Genomic DNA, 15931 nt, shown 5'->3' with positions numbered 1-15931 from the left:
TAAGGATGCCGCTTTCCGGGGAACCGTTTGGGCCTTGCACTGCCGAGCGTCCGTGATTGGCTCAAGCCCAAGCGGGAGAAGGAAGTGTTTCCGGAGGGGCGTATAAGGCGGCGCACGCGCTCCGGCGACGGGGAGGCGCCGTTCTAGGCCGAGTCTCGGTGGTTCCGGAGGTCAGGCCGTGGCCGTGGCGGTGGTGGGAGATGCTAGTGCGCGTGGCGCGGGGGGCCGGGGGCCTGGTGCTCAAGGTGAGAATGAGGCTCACGACCGCAGGGGAGCGGAGGCAGAGGTCGTGCCCCTCCTCCCTTTACTCCCTGGGGAAGGTGGGGGCGGGATAGGTCGCTGTTAAGGGAAAACCGTGGGGTCAGAGATCACACCCCTACGCGTGGGCCGGGGTCACCTCCGGCCGCCCACCCCCGTGCCACCTGCCGCGGCCAGCCTCGTGCCTTCCTGGGGGCTCCTCCTGCTGTAACCCCCACCCCCGGCCGCCCCGTGCCCATCCCCCCATCCTTTTAGGAGGCCCAGCTACAGATTCCCGGGGCCGTGAGCCGCACCCCGTGTGTCAGCGCCGTTACCGCCCCCTCCGGGAGCGTTTCTCGGCCTGCGGTACCCCGCGCCATGGAGCCGGTACCCCGCGCCGCGGAGCCGACCCCTGTCAGGGCTGCATCTTGCAGGCTCGGGAGTCGCTTCCCCCCTTTCCTCCCGGCTCCTCCTTGCCCCTCGTCCTGGCCCGCACCTTCATGTCTACCCTCGTTTCTTCCAGCGCCCCAGAGCCTGGCTGGGCCCCGCCCAGCACCGTGCAGCCTCGGGCCTGCCCAGAAATACGGTGGTGCTGTTCGTGCCCCAGCAAGAGGCGTGGGTCGTGGAGCGGATGGGTCGGTTCCACCGTATTTTGGAGCCGGTGAGATTGCTGGGGGGGAAGCACTGATCGCGAAAGAACGAATAAAGCATTTATTTAGCACTTACTGTAGGCAAAGCATCGTACCAAGGAATGGGGGTACAAATAGAAAAGGTACGGCAGTCTTTTCTCTCAGTGGAGGAGACCACACTCGTGGGTTATCTAGAAGCACCCACAGACTGAATGCTCTAGGGTAGGGACTGTTCCTTCAGGGTCTTAATTCCTGCCACAGCCCCTGATTCCTCCTCCCATCCTTAACCAGGGCTTGAACATCCTAATCCCTGTGCTGGATCGAATACGATATGTCCAGAGCCTCAAGGAGATTGTCATCAATGTGCCTGAACAGTCAGCTGTAACCCTTGGTGAGGAGGGTACCCTTCCTTGGTCAAGAGGCACAAGGAGGGTGCCAAGGCTCAAAGGAGAGCGACCACTGTCATCCTATATTTATAACGAGTGTGGGCAACTCTTAGTTAATGTGAACATAAATGACTCTGAACATGGGAGAACTGAGAAGCAACTGGGAGGTCATGATGGGGAGATGAAAGGGGGAAGGAAGAAATGAAATGAGAAAGGGTACAGCAGGGAGGGAAGGAGGGGCTTTAGGGGTAACAGAGAGGTATGGAATGGAAGCCAAGGGATAAAAGACCCTGACCTGCTCCCTTCTTCTTCCCCCAGATAATGTGACGCTACAGATTGATGGAGTCCTTTACTTACGCATCATGGACCCTTACAAGGTGCTTTCCTACTTCCAAATTTGTGGGCATTTTTTTGTGCCCTCAGGATGTCATGATCCTTATCACCAACCTTTCCCTAGGCAAGCTATGGTGTAGAAGATCCGGAGTATGCAGTTACCCAGCTGGCCCAGACAACCATGAGAAGTGAGCTTGGAAAGCTCTCGTTGGATAAAGTTTTCCGAGTGAGTGGAGTCAGGTCACAGCTTTTGGTCACTGGGGGTAAGAGTGTAAAGGTGCTTTTATACATACCTTGCTGTATTTAGTCTTCCCTTGGTGTCTTGATGATGTAAGGGGGAGTCAAGGAAGGGTGTCAGGTTGTCTGCCTATCCTTGCTCTTTAGGACAGGGCTCCTACTGAGGAAATATGTTACCTGTGGTCTTTCTTCCATACCAGGAACGAGAATCACTGAATGCCAGTATTGTAGATGCCATCAATCAGGCCTCTGATTACTGGGGTATCCGCTGCCTCCGCTATGAGATCAAGGACATCCATGTACCTCCTCGAGTCAAGGAGTCCATGCAGATGCAGGTTGGAGGAAGGCTTGGTTCTGGGAAAGGTGGGGCAACCCAGAGCAGGAAACCCTAGAACGGTCTTTGGTTATAGAGACAAGAACCATCCTTTTCAAATGTCTAGTGAGGAGGGCAACGGATTTCCTGGTTTTTAGCCCCAATCCCTGCTCTTTCATCTTCTTGGGGAGATTCTGTCTGCAGGGATTGTGGTTTCCACATCCAAGTTCTTCAACCCCCCAAATTCAGTCACCCCTGAGACCTTGGGATGAAAGAGCATGGCTATGTCTCTGAGTATTATCCCTGATAGCCTGAGAGCTAGGTCTGTCATCTCAGTGACCGTGGGGTGGGATGGCCCTGTTTCCAGGTAGAGGCAGAACGTCGGAAACGTGCAACAGTGCTTGAGTCAGAAGGAACTCGGGAGTCTGCCATCAATGTGGCTGAGGGAAAGAAGCAGGCACAGATCTTGGCCTCTGAGGCAGAGAAAGCTGAGCAGATCAACCAGGCAGCAGGTCAGTGATGGTGTGAGTAAAGAAAGGTATGATCTGGGCAGACTTATAGTGTCCTTATAGTGACTGGCCAGGAACACATTTTCCCTTGCCCTGACACAGAGCTTTTGCCTCCCCCAGGAGAGGCCAGTGCAGTGCTGGCCAAAGCAAAGGCCAAAGCTGAGGCTATACGGATCCTGGCATCAGCTCTGACACAACAAGTGAGTGAATTAATCGGAGATGAGGTAGGAGATTCCTTGTCTGACACCTTCTTTAGGACAGCCACAGGTGCTCCCCTATGTACTTTTTGGGGGTTCTCTTGACCTTGTGGTCCCTCTAACCTGAACTTCTCATCTCTGACCTCACATCTCCTATGATCTGTGACCTCCCACTTTCCATGACTTATTCTTAAAATGCATCCTTAAACCTATGTTCTCTGACTCGAAATCCTTGTGGTCTCCTGATTTCCTGTTTCCTCTGACCCCTGATGTCACCTATCCCATATTTCCTAATCTCATTTCCCAATGACCCCTTATGTATTGTTTATATTTCTTGCAATTCCTGACCTTGTACCCTTGGTGACTACAGAATGGAGATGCAGCAGCCTCCCTAACAGTGGCAGAACAGTATGTCAGCGCTTTCTCCAAATTGGCAAAGGATTCCAACACCATCCTACTACCTTCTAATCCTGGAGATGTCACCAGCATGGTGGCTCAGGTTAGAATCCCTCAACATCCCCATTTTAGCTAAATTCCACCAGAAATTGAAGTAGTCTCTGAGGTCACTCCAGGGAGATGCCCTCCAGAGACTGTTTCCAATATCTCTCACCCTTTTCCTGAAGGCCTTTTGAGGTTCACATCCACAATCAAAAAGAATTAAATTTTCCTGGAGAGACAGCAGATAGCCTTGTCCTTCTCATTTTCAAGTTGGGTACCTTCCTTCCCAATGAAATGCCCATTCCCCACCTCACATATATGAATGACTCTTCACCATAGTTCCTACTTCTCTTTCTCAGCCTGTGAGTGAGTCAAGCTTAAGGTTTTTACTGTCTGTCCTCTGCCTACAATAGTTACATGCATCTCCTCTCCCTGGTTTCCCATATCTTTATGTTTCCTTCATTTCTGTCTCTTATTCCCCCATTTCCATAATCTGTCCCCTGCCCTATTTTTTAGACCCAGTAATACCCACTCCAGTCTCATAACCTTGTTTGTCTCCAATCCCAGGCTATGGGTGTGTATGGAGCCCTTGCCAAAACCTCCACAACTGAAGCACCAAATTCAGCCTCTGATGGAAGCATCAGGGTGGCCCAGCGTGCGAGCACTGGTCTGGAAGAAGAGCTGGATCGTGTAAAACTGAGTTAGCAGAACCTGGCTTGGCCTGTGGAACCTGGGAGTCCTGGGGGAGGCTGCTGATCTAGGACCCACCTTACCCCCTGCCCGCAACATTTCTGGATCCCTCAGCCAAGATCTTGGTTATTTTTTATTTGAACTTTAATCATGTAATAAACACATCTAGTGGGACACCTTCAAGAAGCAGCCTCATTGCTGTGGAGTTTGGGGAAATTTCAGGAAACTGGTTTTACAGTTTGTGGGGCCGTGGGTCACCCTTCTTCTGCACACTCCATATTCATGTTGGGTCTGGGAGCATTTTTCTTCCTTCAGAAGTTGATACTGTTATGGCAAGTATGGCAGGTGTGAGGGTTTAAAAGGAACACTGGAAACTCCATACTGCCTCTGCATTCCACTCACTCTTCCTCCTATAAGGAACTGTCAGTGGAGGAGGACTAGACTTTGTTTCCCAGCATGCTGAGTGGCCTCACTCATGATGCGTGCTGGAGATTGTGGTCTGCATCATATTGCTGAGAAGACCTGGGCAGAAAGTGGGATCCTTGTTATAGCCCCCTGCTTTCTCATTTACCCATGTAGGAGTGGGTATGTTGCACGGCACAGAGAAAAATCTCTGTTTTATGCTGCCTTGGGAGATCAGAGGTTAAATTTATGGGATACAACTGCCTATGGAGGAGGCTATATGTTTGTATGAGGAACTCTGTTGTTTTTATTCCACCTCCACAGATTTAAGACCAATCCCACCCTAACTAAACATATGCATCAATTTACCTCTCATATAGGTCCACTCCAGGGGCCTGATTTTGCTTCACCCTGATTTCTGCAGTAGCCTCTCCTTCCTCTCCCTTTGTTTTTGAGGTTTGACCTAATTAGAGCTGGACACGGCAAAGGGCATGAACACTGATGGAAGGGAAAAGAAGACAACTGAAGAGTCCCCTCCACACAAGCCACACGATTCCTCATTTAATCTCTTTCCTCCTGCCCCTATTTAGAAGGAGGTTTGGCCCCCAATTAGTGAGGGGTTTGGCCAGAGTATAGCCATTTGGGGTGTCACAGGCTTGACAAGTGCTATCTCTGGGGAAGTGTGCAGTATGAAAGGACCTTCAAGTTTTTTAGAACTTCCTCACCTCACAATTCAACTTAAAATGGTGATTTGGAGGTGAGGAAGGAGTTGGAGCCCACAATTTATTTAAGAAACGTTTATTAGGTGCCTCCTATTGCCAGGCACTGTGCTGCTGGGGGTGCCAAGACTAGAAAGAAGATCCCTTCACCACTCGTGATTTCTGGGAGGCCCCCAGTCTTTCCCTGGCACCCCCACCTCTAGTCTCTCTCCATCGCTCCCTCAACTCTGTGTACGCCTCTGTGTCCTCGGCAGGGGGCGCTCCGGGCACTGCGCTCCACTCTAGCTCTGTCCGCGCTCTTCTCTATGGTGTGTGGGCGGGGGAAGTGGGGATTGGGGAAGCGAGGCTTCACTTCCGGCTCCTAGCGCTCTGCTTCCGGCTGCCTGCGGTGCTGCTCATAGGTGACTGAGGGTTCCCAGGGATCTCGCCGGGGACCCCTGGTGCCCCTGGCCGGGTGGGAGGGACGCCCCTTGGTAGTCCCAGCTTCCTGACCCCCTTCCCCGCGGCGGGGAGGGCAGCTGGGGTCCCTGTGTTTGCACGTCCCGTCCGTCCTCCTTGTCCGTCGTCCTCCTGCCGCAGGTGTGCCCGACGGTCCTCGGCCTTCCCTTCGCGCGCTCCCTCCTGCCCCCCATCCCTCCCCCTTCCGTGTCCTCATGCGCCCGCACCCCACCCCTTGTCACCCACGCTCCTAAGGCGCTCCACTCCCCCCCGACCCCCCAGCTCTCGTCCCTGCCGTGGTCCCCAGCGGCCTTGTCGCAGCACCCCGCTTCCTCCCAGGCATTCCGTCCCTCTCCTCCTGTTGGTGTGTTTGGGTGCCCCTTCCCCGACCTCCACCTTGGGCGATCTTCCACCCGCTTCCCCTCCCCGTCCCTCGTGCCTCCTGTCTCCAGGTGGGGGTGTGGCCTGTGCGTGGGACGCGGCTGAGGGTGACTTTGAACCCCAGAGGGCGGGGCGGGCGGGGCTTCTGGGGGAGCATTCCGAGCCGAGGGCCCCGCGCTGCGACTGCCCGAACCTGTCGGTGGTTAGAGAGAAGGAGCTCCTGGGGATGTCTTGGGTCTCACTTTTGGTGCGCCCTCCGTCCCCGGCCCACAGCTGCCCTTCCGCCATCCCTTCTCTCGGGGTATCCCAGTTTCTTCATGCTACTTATGTAGTATGGTCCTAGACCCCATAATTGGCGATAAAATGCGAGACAGGGGTCCTGTATGCTCAGAACACCCATTCCCTCTTTTCAGCCAGTACTGCTTTTAAGAATCAGACACATGCCACCTTGCATCATCCAACCCTCACTGTCAGAGGTTTGTTCTGTCTGATGACAATACTATAATAGCTAACGTTACGTTGTACTTTAAGGTTGGCAAAGCACTTTACACATGTTTTGCTTTTATCCTCACCACTACCCCAGGAGATAGGCGCTATTATTATCATTACCTAATCTCCTGCTTTCTTGGTATAGGCCCAGTTGCTAGAGTAGGTAATTTCTAACCAAAGAATAAGGAGGCCCTCACTAGGAGGAATTTCTCAAGTCTGATGGGAATCATTAGATCCATAGATCTAGAGTGAGAAGGGACCAGAGAGGCCATCTAGTCAATTTTACAGACAGCCCATGTCAAGCAGGATAGAATTATTTGTATTCAATAATTATAATAGTCCATCAAATTTGGAATGGAAGGTGACGTTGTGCTGTTGAGTTAGAGAATGGGCTCAAGGAAGGCTTGTTAGGTAGTGACTTTGAACTGGAATTTGATTGAAGAAGGGAGGACCTGTTTTCTGCACCTTTACTGTCCTTGATTAGTCTGCCTTGGAAGATTTACAGGAGGGTAAACAGAGAGGTGGGAGAAGAAGGAACAGTGTGGGGAGAAATATAGGAAGGGAGAGATTGAAGGAGAGATTGCACAAGAGTTTCAGTGAGCAAGAAGTGAGAACCTAAGTAATGTATGTCTGTCTTCCTGATTTCCAGAATGCTGAAAGCCCTGGTACTTCTTTTCCTGGCCTGGGTCTGCTTCCTCTTTTATGCTGGCATTGCCCTCTTCACCAGTGGCTTCCTGCTCACCCGGTTGGAGCTTACCAATCATAGCAGCTGTCAGGAACTGCCTGGAAAGGGACCTCTGGTGGGAGGTGGCCGCGGTGAGCCAGGGACCTGCTGGACAGCTCCCCGATTTTCCCGAGCTGTGGTAGTGTTGATAGATGCACTTCGATTCGATTTTGTGCAGCCTTGGCCAGGTGGCCTTCCTGCCCCGCAGCCTTTCCTAGGAAGACTGGGCTCCATACAGCGCCTTCTGGAAACCCAGCCACAACATGCTCGCCTCTACCGGTTCCTGGCTGATCCACCCACCACCACCATGCAACGACTCAAGGCCCTCACCACAGGCTCTTTACCTACTTTCATTGATGCTGGGAGCAACTTTGCTAGCTATGCCATCCAAGAAGATAACCTCATTGCTCAGCTCAACAACACTGGTCAGTCTAATAAGGTTATGGAATATTAGAATCTTAGAACGTTAACTTCTTAGGATCTTAGAGTTGAAAGAGACCATCTAGACCAAACTCCCACTCAAGGAGGAATCCCTTCTCTAACACTCTGACAAGTAGCCATCCAGATTTGCTTTTATACCCCTAGTAATGACCTTCCAAGGCAATGCTAATCATCAGAAAGTCTACCTCTGAAACTTAAACCTGTTGTGCCCAGTTCTGTTCTTTGCAACTACAAAGTAAACATACTTCTTTGTGATAGTCCTTTGCTATTTGAAGATAGCTATTACACCTTCCTTAGACTCTTTTACCTAGGTTAAATGTCCCCAGGTCTTTTAATCCATCTTTATAGGAAATGATTTTCAGACCTTCACACATTATTCTAGTCATTCTCTTCTGTACGTATACTGGTTTGTTAATGTCCTTTTTAATGTTGATGTCATGGTACCCAAAAGGGAACACAACATTCCCAAGTGTTGTTTGGCCAGAGAGTACAATGAGAGTACAGTTACCTCCTGTGGTTATATTTCTTTTAGTTACTGGTGTTTAAACTATACATATTTCTCTTAATTTACCCTAAAATCACAGGGTTGTTTTTGGTTTTTTGGTCTCACTGTTGATTCACATTGAACTTTAAGCTCAGACCCCTTGAGTATAAACTCAAAGCACTTGAACTGCTGTTAAGACATAGAGGTTAGTGTGGCAAGGAACTTTAGAGACCAACTAGTCCAGGATTTCCTTGCCCGGGGTCCATGAACTTTTTAAAAAATATATATTTGTTAACTGTGTTAAATGTAATTTATTTTCTTTGCAATCCTATGTGTTTCATTTTATGCATTTAAAAACATTAATCTAAAAAAGGCCTCATGTGTTTTACCAGGCTGATGAAGAGGTCCATAGCACACAAAAAACATAGAACCACCTCTGATCTAGTTCAGTTTTTTGGATGAATTTTTTTCATTTTCTGGATGAACTCTGCTGGTCAGGTGAAGGGATTTGCCTAAGATCACACAGTTAATTTGTGGAAGAGCTGTGACTTGAGGTCACAGGTGTTCTTACTTCCAATCTTACCTCCAGTTCCTTCTTCCAATATACTACACAGATTGCTCTCATGCCTTACCTTCCTCCTCACAGAATCTCCACTTTCCTCTTTATCTTGGGCTTCTTTCCTACTGTTTTATCTGTCTCTCTACACTTTATCAGGCAGTTTGAGTCCCTGTTGTGTACTCAGCTCTGTGCTAAGCTTTGTTCAGGCAATTGCTGCAATAATAAGGGTATGGTCCCTGCCTCCAAGGAATTTACAGCAGAGTTGAGGAAAATGACTTTCTTTTATGAAATATCCCCAGTGCCATCAGTTAGATGAACTGTAGAGAACAATAAAAGAAATGTGAGCTGTTTGATGGATGGGATTGTTTGTGGTCATTGACTGATGTCATTTGGTATTTATGCTTTATCGGACTAGAATCATCATTCCAGATATTTGGTGGATTAGGATGGCCAGTATGGTATCCTGGAGGAGATACAACTGGAAATGCATTTGTAGTGATGGTTAGGATTTGGATAAACAATGAGTAGGGGAGGGTATTACAGATGATGAATGATGTAAGCAAAGGCTGGGGTATAAGAGTGACAGTGAGCCTTGTGAGCAGACTGACATGATTAGAGCAAAGGATTTGTGTTGGTGGGAGAAGGAAAAAAGAGGGAACTGTAGAATGAAACAGCACTATAAAACAGTTTTCATATGGTCCCTTCCTTTGCTCAGTGCCTGACATCTCCCTGATTCTCCCAATGCCACAGGGAAACGAGTGGTCTTTATGGGGGACGACACTTGGGAGGGCCTGTTCCCAGGAGCTTTCTCTCAAGCTTTCTTCTTCCCATCCTTCAATGTCAAAGATCTACACACTGTGGACAATGGCATTCTGGAGCACCTCTACCCTACCAGTGAGCAATCCCAACTGGGATCCAGACTTCAACTCTGATGGAAGGGAGGGGTGGGGATAGATCAGTCTTATATTTGGGTCCTGTTCTCAGAAGCTAGTGCCAGTACTCAATTTGTGAAATAGATCCGACATACATAGGATCTGATTTTGAGCTACAGTATGTAGAGGGGCAAAGATGTAATGCTTTGAGGTCCTTTGGATGGTACTGCCCTGGGTGATAAGGATAATATGTGTCCCTTGGTAGAGAAATATTAAAGACTGGGAAATTGAGGAGGGATATAAGGCTCTTTTTCTCAGTGTTGGTCTCTTCAGTGGACAGAGGTGACTGGGACCTGCTGATTGCTCACTTCCTGGGTGTAGATCATTGTGGCCACAAACATGGTCCCCACCATCCTGAGATGGCCAAGAAGCTCAACCAGATGGACCAGATGCTTCAGTAAGTTGTACTAGAGAACTTCAGTTGTGGGCAGGAGGTAGGGCCTAATTGATTATGGAACAGAAATAGTAGTAACCTAGGAAATGGTATGTGTGTGTGTGTTTTAGTTTGAAGCAGAGCATGATCTGATCAGAGAGACTGCCTTCCTTTCTCCGGGGGAGAGTATGGTGTGGGAATAGGGTTGGGGGAGAGGGAGAAGTTTTCTGGGTATCTTTTGGGTCTCTGTTGAAGTTCTTATGGGACCAGAAATTCATTGCTCGGACTTTGGTTAATACTCTGCTGTCCCTGGTTTCATCTTTCTGGGGAGTAAGTTGGATCCCATAGAAAACTAGCCTGAGGGTCATGGAACTTAATTACTTATGGGACTTTAGACTGAACAGTTAACTTCTCTGAACCTCAGTTTCTTTATATGTGAAATAGGAAAGTGTTTTACTCTGCTTGCCTCATTGAGTTATCATGTCAGGGTCAAACAAGGTAACAGTACTTTGTAAAACCACAAATCCTTGAGAATTCTCTTTAGGGACTGCCAGGGGTCACCAGGCTAGGATCTTCCCGGTGGCCCCTTCTCTTTCCCCACTGTTCGGTGCCCTGCAATCAGGACCCTTGTGGAGCGACTGGAGAATGATACACTGCTGGTGGTGGCTGGAGATCATGGAATGACAGAGACAGGAGACCATGGTGGGGACAGCAAGCCAGAAGTCATGGCTGCGCTTTTTCTCTACAGCCCTTTGCCCCTTTTCTCCAGGACTCCCCTGAAGGTAAGTGCAGTAAACCATTGGTTCTCTTGCCTAGGTCTTTCCTGTTTCCTTTTGGCCCCCTTGAATTTTTTCTCTTTCTGATCTCAGTGTCCATTAGGTGACTGTTTCATCCTCTTCCTCACAGTTTACAAGCCTTCTCCACATTATCCCCTCCAGATATAATTTTGCTCTCCTCATACTTTCACCACCTTCCTATCACTTCCCCCTTCTCTCTAGATATCCTACTCCCCCACACACACTCTTACTCATCTCTATCACCTTTAAATGCTCTTTCCCCCATTCTCCATCTTTGTATTCTAAGCTAGGACTATAAAGTGGCCTTTCTTCTTCACCTTTTCCCTCTGCCCTTTCCACTGATTCATTCTTCCCTCTGGTTTTATTGCCTCCAGGACCCAGAAGTGGTTCCTCAGGTGAACTTGGTGCCGACCCTGGCCCTTCTGCTTGGCCTGCCCATACCTTTTGGAAACATAGGAGAAGTGATGGTGGACCTGTTTTCAGGGGAAGGAGATACTCAGCCTCTTGCTACAGCTCTTGCCCAGGCCTCAGCCTACTATCTCAATGCCCAACAGGTAGAGGGGCTAGCGCTCCCTAGGGACAGGGACTTGGTTGGCTTAGGAGTTATAAACCTGAACAAAAGCCCACAAGCTGACCCTGTCATCCTCATACTTCCTCTGACCCATTTCTGTCCCTCCTCATCCCATATAAGGTGTGGATTCTATCCCTGGGGCTCTCTGGAGGTCTGTTCATCTGTTTTATTCCCCCTTCACTCCCATCCCATGCCTTATACCTCTCTTTCCCATTTTCTTCCACGTTCCCTTCTCCCAGGTATCCCGATTTCTTCATGCTTACTCATTAGCTGCCCAGGACTTGCCCCCTGAGGAGCTTCAGCGCCTTCAGAACCTCTTCTCCTCTGCATCCTCTGAATATGAGCGACTGTTAGATCAGCTGGAGGCTGAAGAGGTCAGAGAGGCCGACATACAGGCTCTGATCTCCCAGCTGAGATTGTTCTTGCGGGGGGCGCGGAGAGCCTGCACAGAGACATGGGCTCGCTTCCGCCCAGCCCGAATGATAGTGGGCACTGTACTCTTGGCCTCCACCTGCCTTCTCTGCCTAGTGACCTCTGGGCTCGCCAACTCCCCTGACTTCCCTTTCCACTACCTGCTCCTAAGGTCTGTGGCCTGGGGTCTGGGAGGGACTGTCTTGCTAGCTGGGGGACTGATGGCAGGAGGGAGTGGGCTAGAGCCAACTCTGTTGTGTGCAGGGGGAGCAGCCATCTCCCTCATGACCTTCCTGTGGGCTGTAAAGTCGAGGGGGAAGCTGCCAATGGCAGTCTTTCTCCCAGGCCCTTTGCCCATCATGGTGCTCTTGTGCCTCCGCTCTGCTGCCCTCTTTTCTGACAGCTTTGTCCTTGCTGAGGCCTGGGCAGCCCCCTTCCTTTTGCGTTCACTGTCCCTTTTTCTAGTGGCTCAGTTGCATTGGGAGGGCCGGCTCCTGACAGGGTGGCCCACAGCTCCTTGTCTCAGCTCCCCCACACCATCCACAATGCGGCGGGAGGGTCCACGGGCCCTGGGGCTACTGGTTGGCCTGCTCCTGTGTATACGCCTCTCCAGTCTCTTCCATCGCTGCCCAGAAGAGACACCTGTTTGCCAGTCATCACCTTGGTTAGCTCCTCTGGCTGCAATGGGTGGTGGCCAGGCCAAGAACCTTTGGTATGGGGCATGTCTAGGGGCACTAGGAGTGCTGGTCCTATCTGTACGATTTTGGCTACGCCGCTGTGGGAATCTTAATAGCCCTGCACCTCCAGTCCTCTTTGTGCGCTGGGGATTGCCTCTGATGGCACTGGGGACTGCTGCCCACTGGGCACTGGCCTCAGGTTCAGATGAGGCACCTCCCAGGCTACAAGCCCTGGTGTCTGGGGCTGTGGTAGGGTTGCCACGGGCTGTACTGGGTTTGGCGGCCATAGGACTAGGGCTGCTACTCTGGCAGCCTGTCACAGTATTGGTCAAGACTGGGGCAAGTAGCTCCAACCCCATCATTGTCCCTTTTGTGGGACCCCCAGCCTCCCAGGCTGACCTGGACTACGTGGTCCCTCAGATCTACCGTCGAATGCAGGAGGCACTGAGGGGGAAGCTGACCGGGGGTGGGGGCCAGACATCAATGGCGGTGGCTGCCTACGGGCTGGGGAGTGTATACTCTGCTGCCGTGGTGACCGCTCTTGCCCTGCTGGCCTTCCCACTGCTGCTGCTGCACACTGAGCGGATCAGCCTCGCCTTCTTGATCCTCTTCCTGCAGAGTTTCCTACTCTTACAGCTGCTCGCCGCTGCTGTTGGGACCCCTGCTGGAAGTTCTGGTAGGCAGCAAGGCTGTCCTCTGTAGATTCCCTTAGAATATCCATCTCCTTGCCCTTGGGACAGCTACACTCCCAGGTGAACCAGCGAGGCTGGGATAGAAGTTGTCCTATCCTTAGTAATAGCAGGCCTACTTCAGTGATCTTTACATCTGGTCTCATTCCATAATGGTGCTGCCTTCACTAGATCTCAAAGGCTATCAGAATTTGGGAGGAAGAAGGGATCAAGTGCTCTCCCCTGCTCCACACTTGCCCCCTACCCTCTCCAAGACTGCTTCCTTTGGAGAAGTTGTACCCCACTGGTTCTCTAGGCAGTTAGGTGACCATTTGTCTATGGCTGTGACCTTATGGGAGGAAGGGGCATTTTAGATCAGGGTGACTAGGCATAGGAGGCAGATGCAAGGTGGGGGGCAGGATCAGAGTATAGGAAGTAATGTTCATGTAGCAGGGTACAGGGAAATCATGTGACATTGTGGCGTGGGGGGGCAGGGTAACAATGTTAAGGTGATGAGTTGTGTGTCTCCTTCCAGGTCCCTTTTCTGTGCCGTGGCTAGCCATCTCCGCTTGGGCTCTCACAGCCACTCAGACCTTCTACTCCACAGGCCATCAACCTGTCTTTCCAGCTATCCATTGGAATGCTGCCTTTGTGGGCTTCCCTGAGGGGCATGGTTCATCCCCTGTGCTGCCTGCTCTGCTCGTGGGGGCCAACACTTTTGCCTCCCACCTTCTTTTTTCAGGTATCTCATCCCCCAGCCTCCATTTTTTACTCCTGGGACTGAGCCTGAGACTCTAGAGGGCAGTGGTGGTAGTGGTGGCACAAAGGTGGAGGGAAGCACCTTGTTGTTTCTGTCCATCCTTTGATCTCATTTGTTCAATGGGTAAAACTTCTGGCCAAGGAATGATGAGACACAGGCCCCTGGGAAACTTCTTTTGTTAGAGAGAAGCCTCATCCTTTGTCAAGCCCCTAGCCTGATCTGGCTAAAGCACAGAATTATCAGGGTGGGGCTGTCCTGTGGGGATCAAGGCTTGTTTATGAAACCTAAGATAACCTCAGACTTATGTTTCCCTCACCCTCGGAGGCAGTTGGCTGCCCCTTGCTCTTGCTCTGGCCCTTTGTGTGTGAGGGCCAAGGCTCTGCAAAAAAGAAGAAGAAGAAGCCCCTACCCAGTGGGGCTGAGGTGGAGGGAGAAAAGGAGGAGGAGCCCTTGATGGAGATGCGTCTCCGGGAGGCCCCTTACCATTTCAATGCTGCTCTCCTGCAGCTGGGCCTCAAGTACCTCTTTATCCTAGGTATACAGGTGGGTATGATTAACTGGTATGCTTTTAACTGATACAGCTGGGGATTTCAAGGGAAGGAAGCTGAAGAGTTAGTAATTCCTAACTTTTATATACCACTTTACAGTCTGGTTTTTTATGCCCTATTGGTGCTTTTGGGGGAAAAAGTAGTACTATCACTTCTTTCTCAAAGTGAGGGGGCAGTAATTTGTTTAGCATTATCCCCAGGATGCAGGACTCTGATGAGATGAGGAATTGCAGAATTTTAACAACTTTTAAAATCACCATTTTATCCATGAGGTGGCTGTGATTCATGTGGTTAAATGACTTCCCTAAGTTAGTTAGTGGACAAGTTAGTGGACAAGTCTGAAGTAGAAGCTGGGCCCACAGAACATGAGTCAGTGCTGCTTCTATGATAGGCACCTCTGCTTTTCTCCTCTGAGAGTTTCATCTCTCATCTTTCTTTTCCTCTTTATACTTCCATCCCCCATCCTAGTTATCCTCACGCTTCTCTTATCCATTCCCTCTTCCCCTCAAGGTCTTAGCCTCTGTTCTGGCAGCTTCTATACTTCGGAGGCATCTCATGGTCTGGAAGGTGTTTGCTCCCAAGTGAGTGACTGTTCTCAATACGGGAGGAATATAGGGTGGGTGGGGTCCACAGTTGGATGAGAAGATGGGTGGAGGATTTTCGTTGGGTTTCTTTCTGCTCAGATGCAAAGTAAAAGGCAAATGGAGAGAGGTACCTTCTACAAGATGGGTGGTGGTGACCTGGTATATCCTTCCAGAGTGTCAGAGTAAGGAGGGAGAGAGAATGGGCAGAAAAGGCTAGCCTTCACTGAACCTACTAGTTTCTATTAATGTCCCCCTATCCTGGTGCATCATCCTAATGTCCCTGCATCTCTGCTTGTAGGTTCATCTTTGAAGCTGTGGGTTTTGTGGTGAGCAGTCTAGCTCTCCTTCTGGGTGTGGCCCTGGTGATGTGGGTGGACAGAGCTGTGGGGTCCTGGTTCAAACAGCTCATTCTGTCCCAGGAGAGGTAGCTTTTGTCACCTGGACCTTGGGACCAACCTTCCCTTATTCTCCCAGGGCAAGTAAGCCCTGAGTTCACCTTTATGTGACTTGTCCTACAGTTCGAGGATTGAGACAACCTGCTGAGCAGGACCTCTGGCTGGACTCAACCCACTTCTGTGGAGACCTGTACTGCCCTGGTTGTAGCTGGGTCACCAGCATCCTCTACTCCAGACAGAGTGTGTACCCCACTCTCAGGGGGCTTGTAGCAATGGGTCACACACTTGTGGAGCCAGATGATAGCAGTGACTTCACTGGGCTTTTCATATTCAGGATTGGAGAGAGGCAGAGAACTCAGGTCTGTGCTGCAATTCTCTCCTCTGGAAGGGCTGGAGTAGGCCAAGCAGCTACATAGAAACATTGGGCCTGACCCTGTTCTCTCCAGTGATTTTCTCTTAGCCTGACCAAGCAAAATGACTCTGCCTCTCCCTCAATGAGATTGGGTTAATGTGACCCTGACACACTGGAGAAATCTGGGGTGAGGGCCTGGTGGGGGAAGTAAGCTGCTATGTGTGCCCAGAGTGAAATAAAACACTGGAGAAATGTGT

General features: G+C 50.5%; 2 protein-coding genes and 1 long non-coding RNA gene across 8 annotated transcripts; 2 read left to right on the top strand and 1 right to left on the bottom strand.

Moving 5' to 3' along the window:
• The first annotated feature begins 53 nt into the window (after nucleotides 1–53).
• Nucleotides 54–4152, top strand: STOML2 (stomatin like 2). The gene is made up of 10 exons (XM_072606655.1): nucleotides 54–245; nucleotides 761–898; nucleotides 1158–1257; nucleotides 1571–1629; nucleotides 1710–1811; nucleotides 2023–2157; nucleotides 2503–2647; nucleotides 2765–2844; nucleotides 3212–3340; nucleotides 3847–4152. Exons 1-10 carry the CDS (start codon nucleotides 201–203, stop codon nucleotides 3982–3984), a joined length of 1071 nt encoding a protein of 356 aa, XP_072462756.1. The 5' UTR covers nucleotides 54–200; the 3' UTR covers nucleotides 3985–4152.
• On the bottom strand, nucleotides 3862–4900 carry LOC140502713 (uncharacterized). Its single transcript, XR_011966552.1, has 2 exons — nucleotides 4741–4900; nucleotides 3862–4491 (listed from the first exon to the last, which is right to left on the bottom strand). It is a non-coding gene; the product is annotated as an uncharacterized lncRNA (long non-coding RNA).
• Nucleotides 4901–5396: 496 nt separating this feature from the next.
• Nucleotides 5397–15930, top strand: PIGO (phosphatidylinositol glycan anchor biosynthesis class O). 6 transcript variants are annotated; one of them, XM_072606633.1, is made up of 12 exons: nucleotides 5398–5491; nucleotides 7048–7547; nucleotides 9357–9500; nucleotides 9812–9935; nucleotides 10534–10693; nucleotides 11083–11262; nucleotides 11519–11653; nucleotides 12788–13043; nucleotides 13571–13777; nucleotides 14124–14338; nucleotides 14854–14924; nucleotides 15226–15930. In XM_072606633.1, exons 2-12 carry the CDS (start codon nucleotides 7049–7051, stop codon nucleotides 15353–15355), a joined length of 2121 nt encoding a protein of 706 aa, XP_072462734.1. In that variant the 5' UTR covers nucleotides 5398–5491; nucleotide 7048; the 3' UTR covers nucleotides 15356–15930. The 6 variants fall into 6 exon arrangements, 5 of the variants coding, with proteins under 5 accessions (XP_072462731.1, XP_072462734.1, XP_072462733.1 ...); XR_011966550.1 differs by having other exon boundaries at nucleotides 5397–5491; nucleotides 11519–13043; nucleotides 14120–14338; XM_072606630.1 differs by having other exon boundaries at nucleotides 5397–5491; nucleotides 11519–13043; nucleotides 15446–15930.
• The last annotated feature ends 1 nt before the right edge of the window (nucleotide 15931 follows it).

The sequence above is a fragment of the Notamacropus eugenii genome, chromosome 1, assembly GCF_028372415.1.
Source record: "Notamacropus eugenii isolate mMacEug1 chromosome 1, mMacEug1.pri_v2, whole genome shotgun sequence".
Lineage (NCBI taxonomy): Eukaryota > Metazoa > Chordata > Mammalia > Diprotodontia > Macropodidae > Notamacropus > Notamacropus eugenii.
The sequence above is the reverse complement of the archived record's forward strand: the minus strand, read 5'-3'. Positions and strand labels throughout refer to the sequence as shown.

What these genes read in the sequence shown, in the direction of transcription:
- STOML2 (XM_072606655.1), top strand. Translation starts at nt 201, where the DNA reads ATGCTAGTGCGCGTGGCGCGGGGGGCCGGGGGCCTGGTGCTCAAG. An exon ending in CGTTGGATAAAGTTTTCCGA is followed by an intron (nt 1,812 to 2,022) that starts GTGAGTGGAGTC and finishes CTTCCATACCAG; the next exon opens with GAACGAGAATCACTGAATGC. An exon ending in CATCAGCTCTGACACAACAA is followed by an intron (nt 2,845 to 3,211) that starts GTGAGTGAATTA and finishes TGGTGACTACAG; the next exon opens with AATGGAGATGCAGCAGCCTC.
- PIGO (XM_072606632.1), top strand. Translation starts at nt 7,049, where the DNA reads ATGCTGAAAGCCCTGGTACTTCTTTTCCTGGCCTGGGTCTGCTTCCTC. An exon ending in TCTCCAGGACTCCCCTGAAG is followed by an intron (nt 10,694 to 11,082) that starts GTAAGTGCAGTA and finishes TATTGCCTCCAG; the next exon opens with GACCCAGAAGTGGTTCCTCA. An exon ending in ACTATCTCAATGCCCAACAG is followed by an intron (nt 11,263 to 11,518) that starts GTAGAGGGGCTA and finishes CCCTTCTCCCAG; the next exon opens with GTATCCCGATTTCTTCATGC.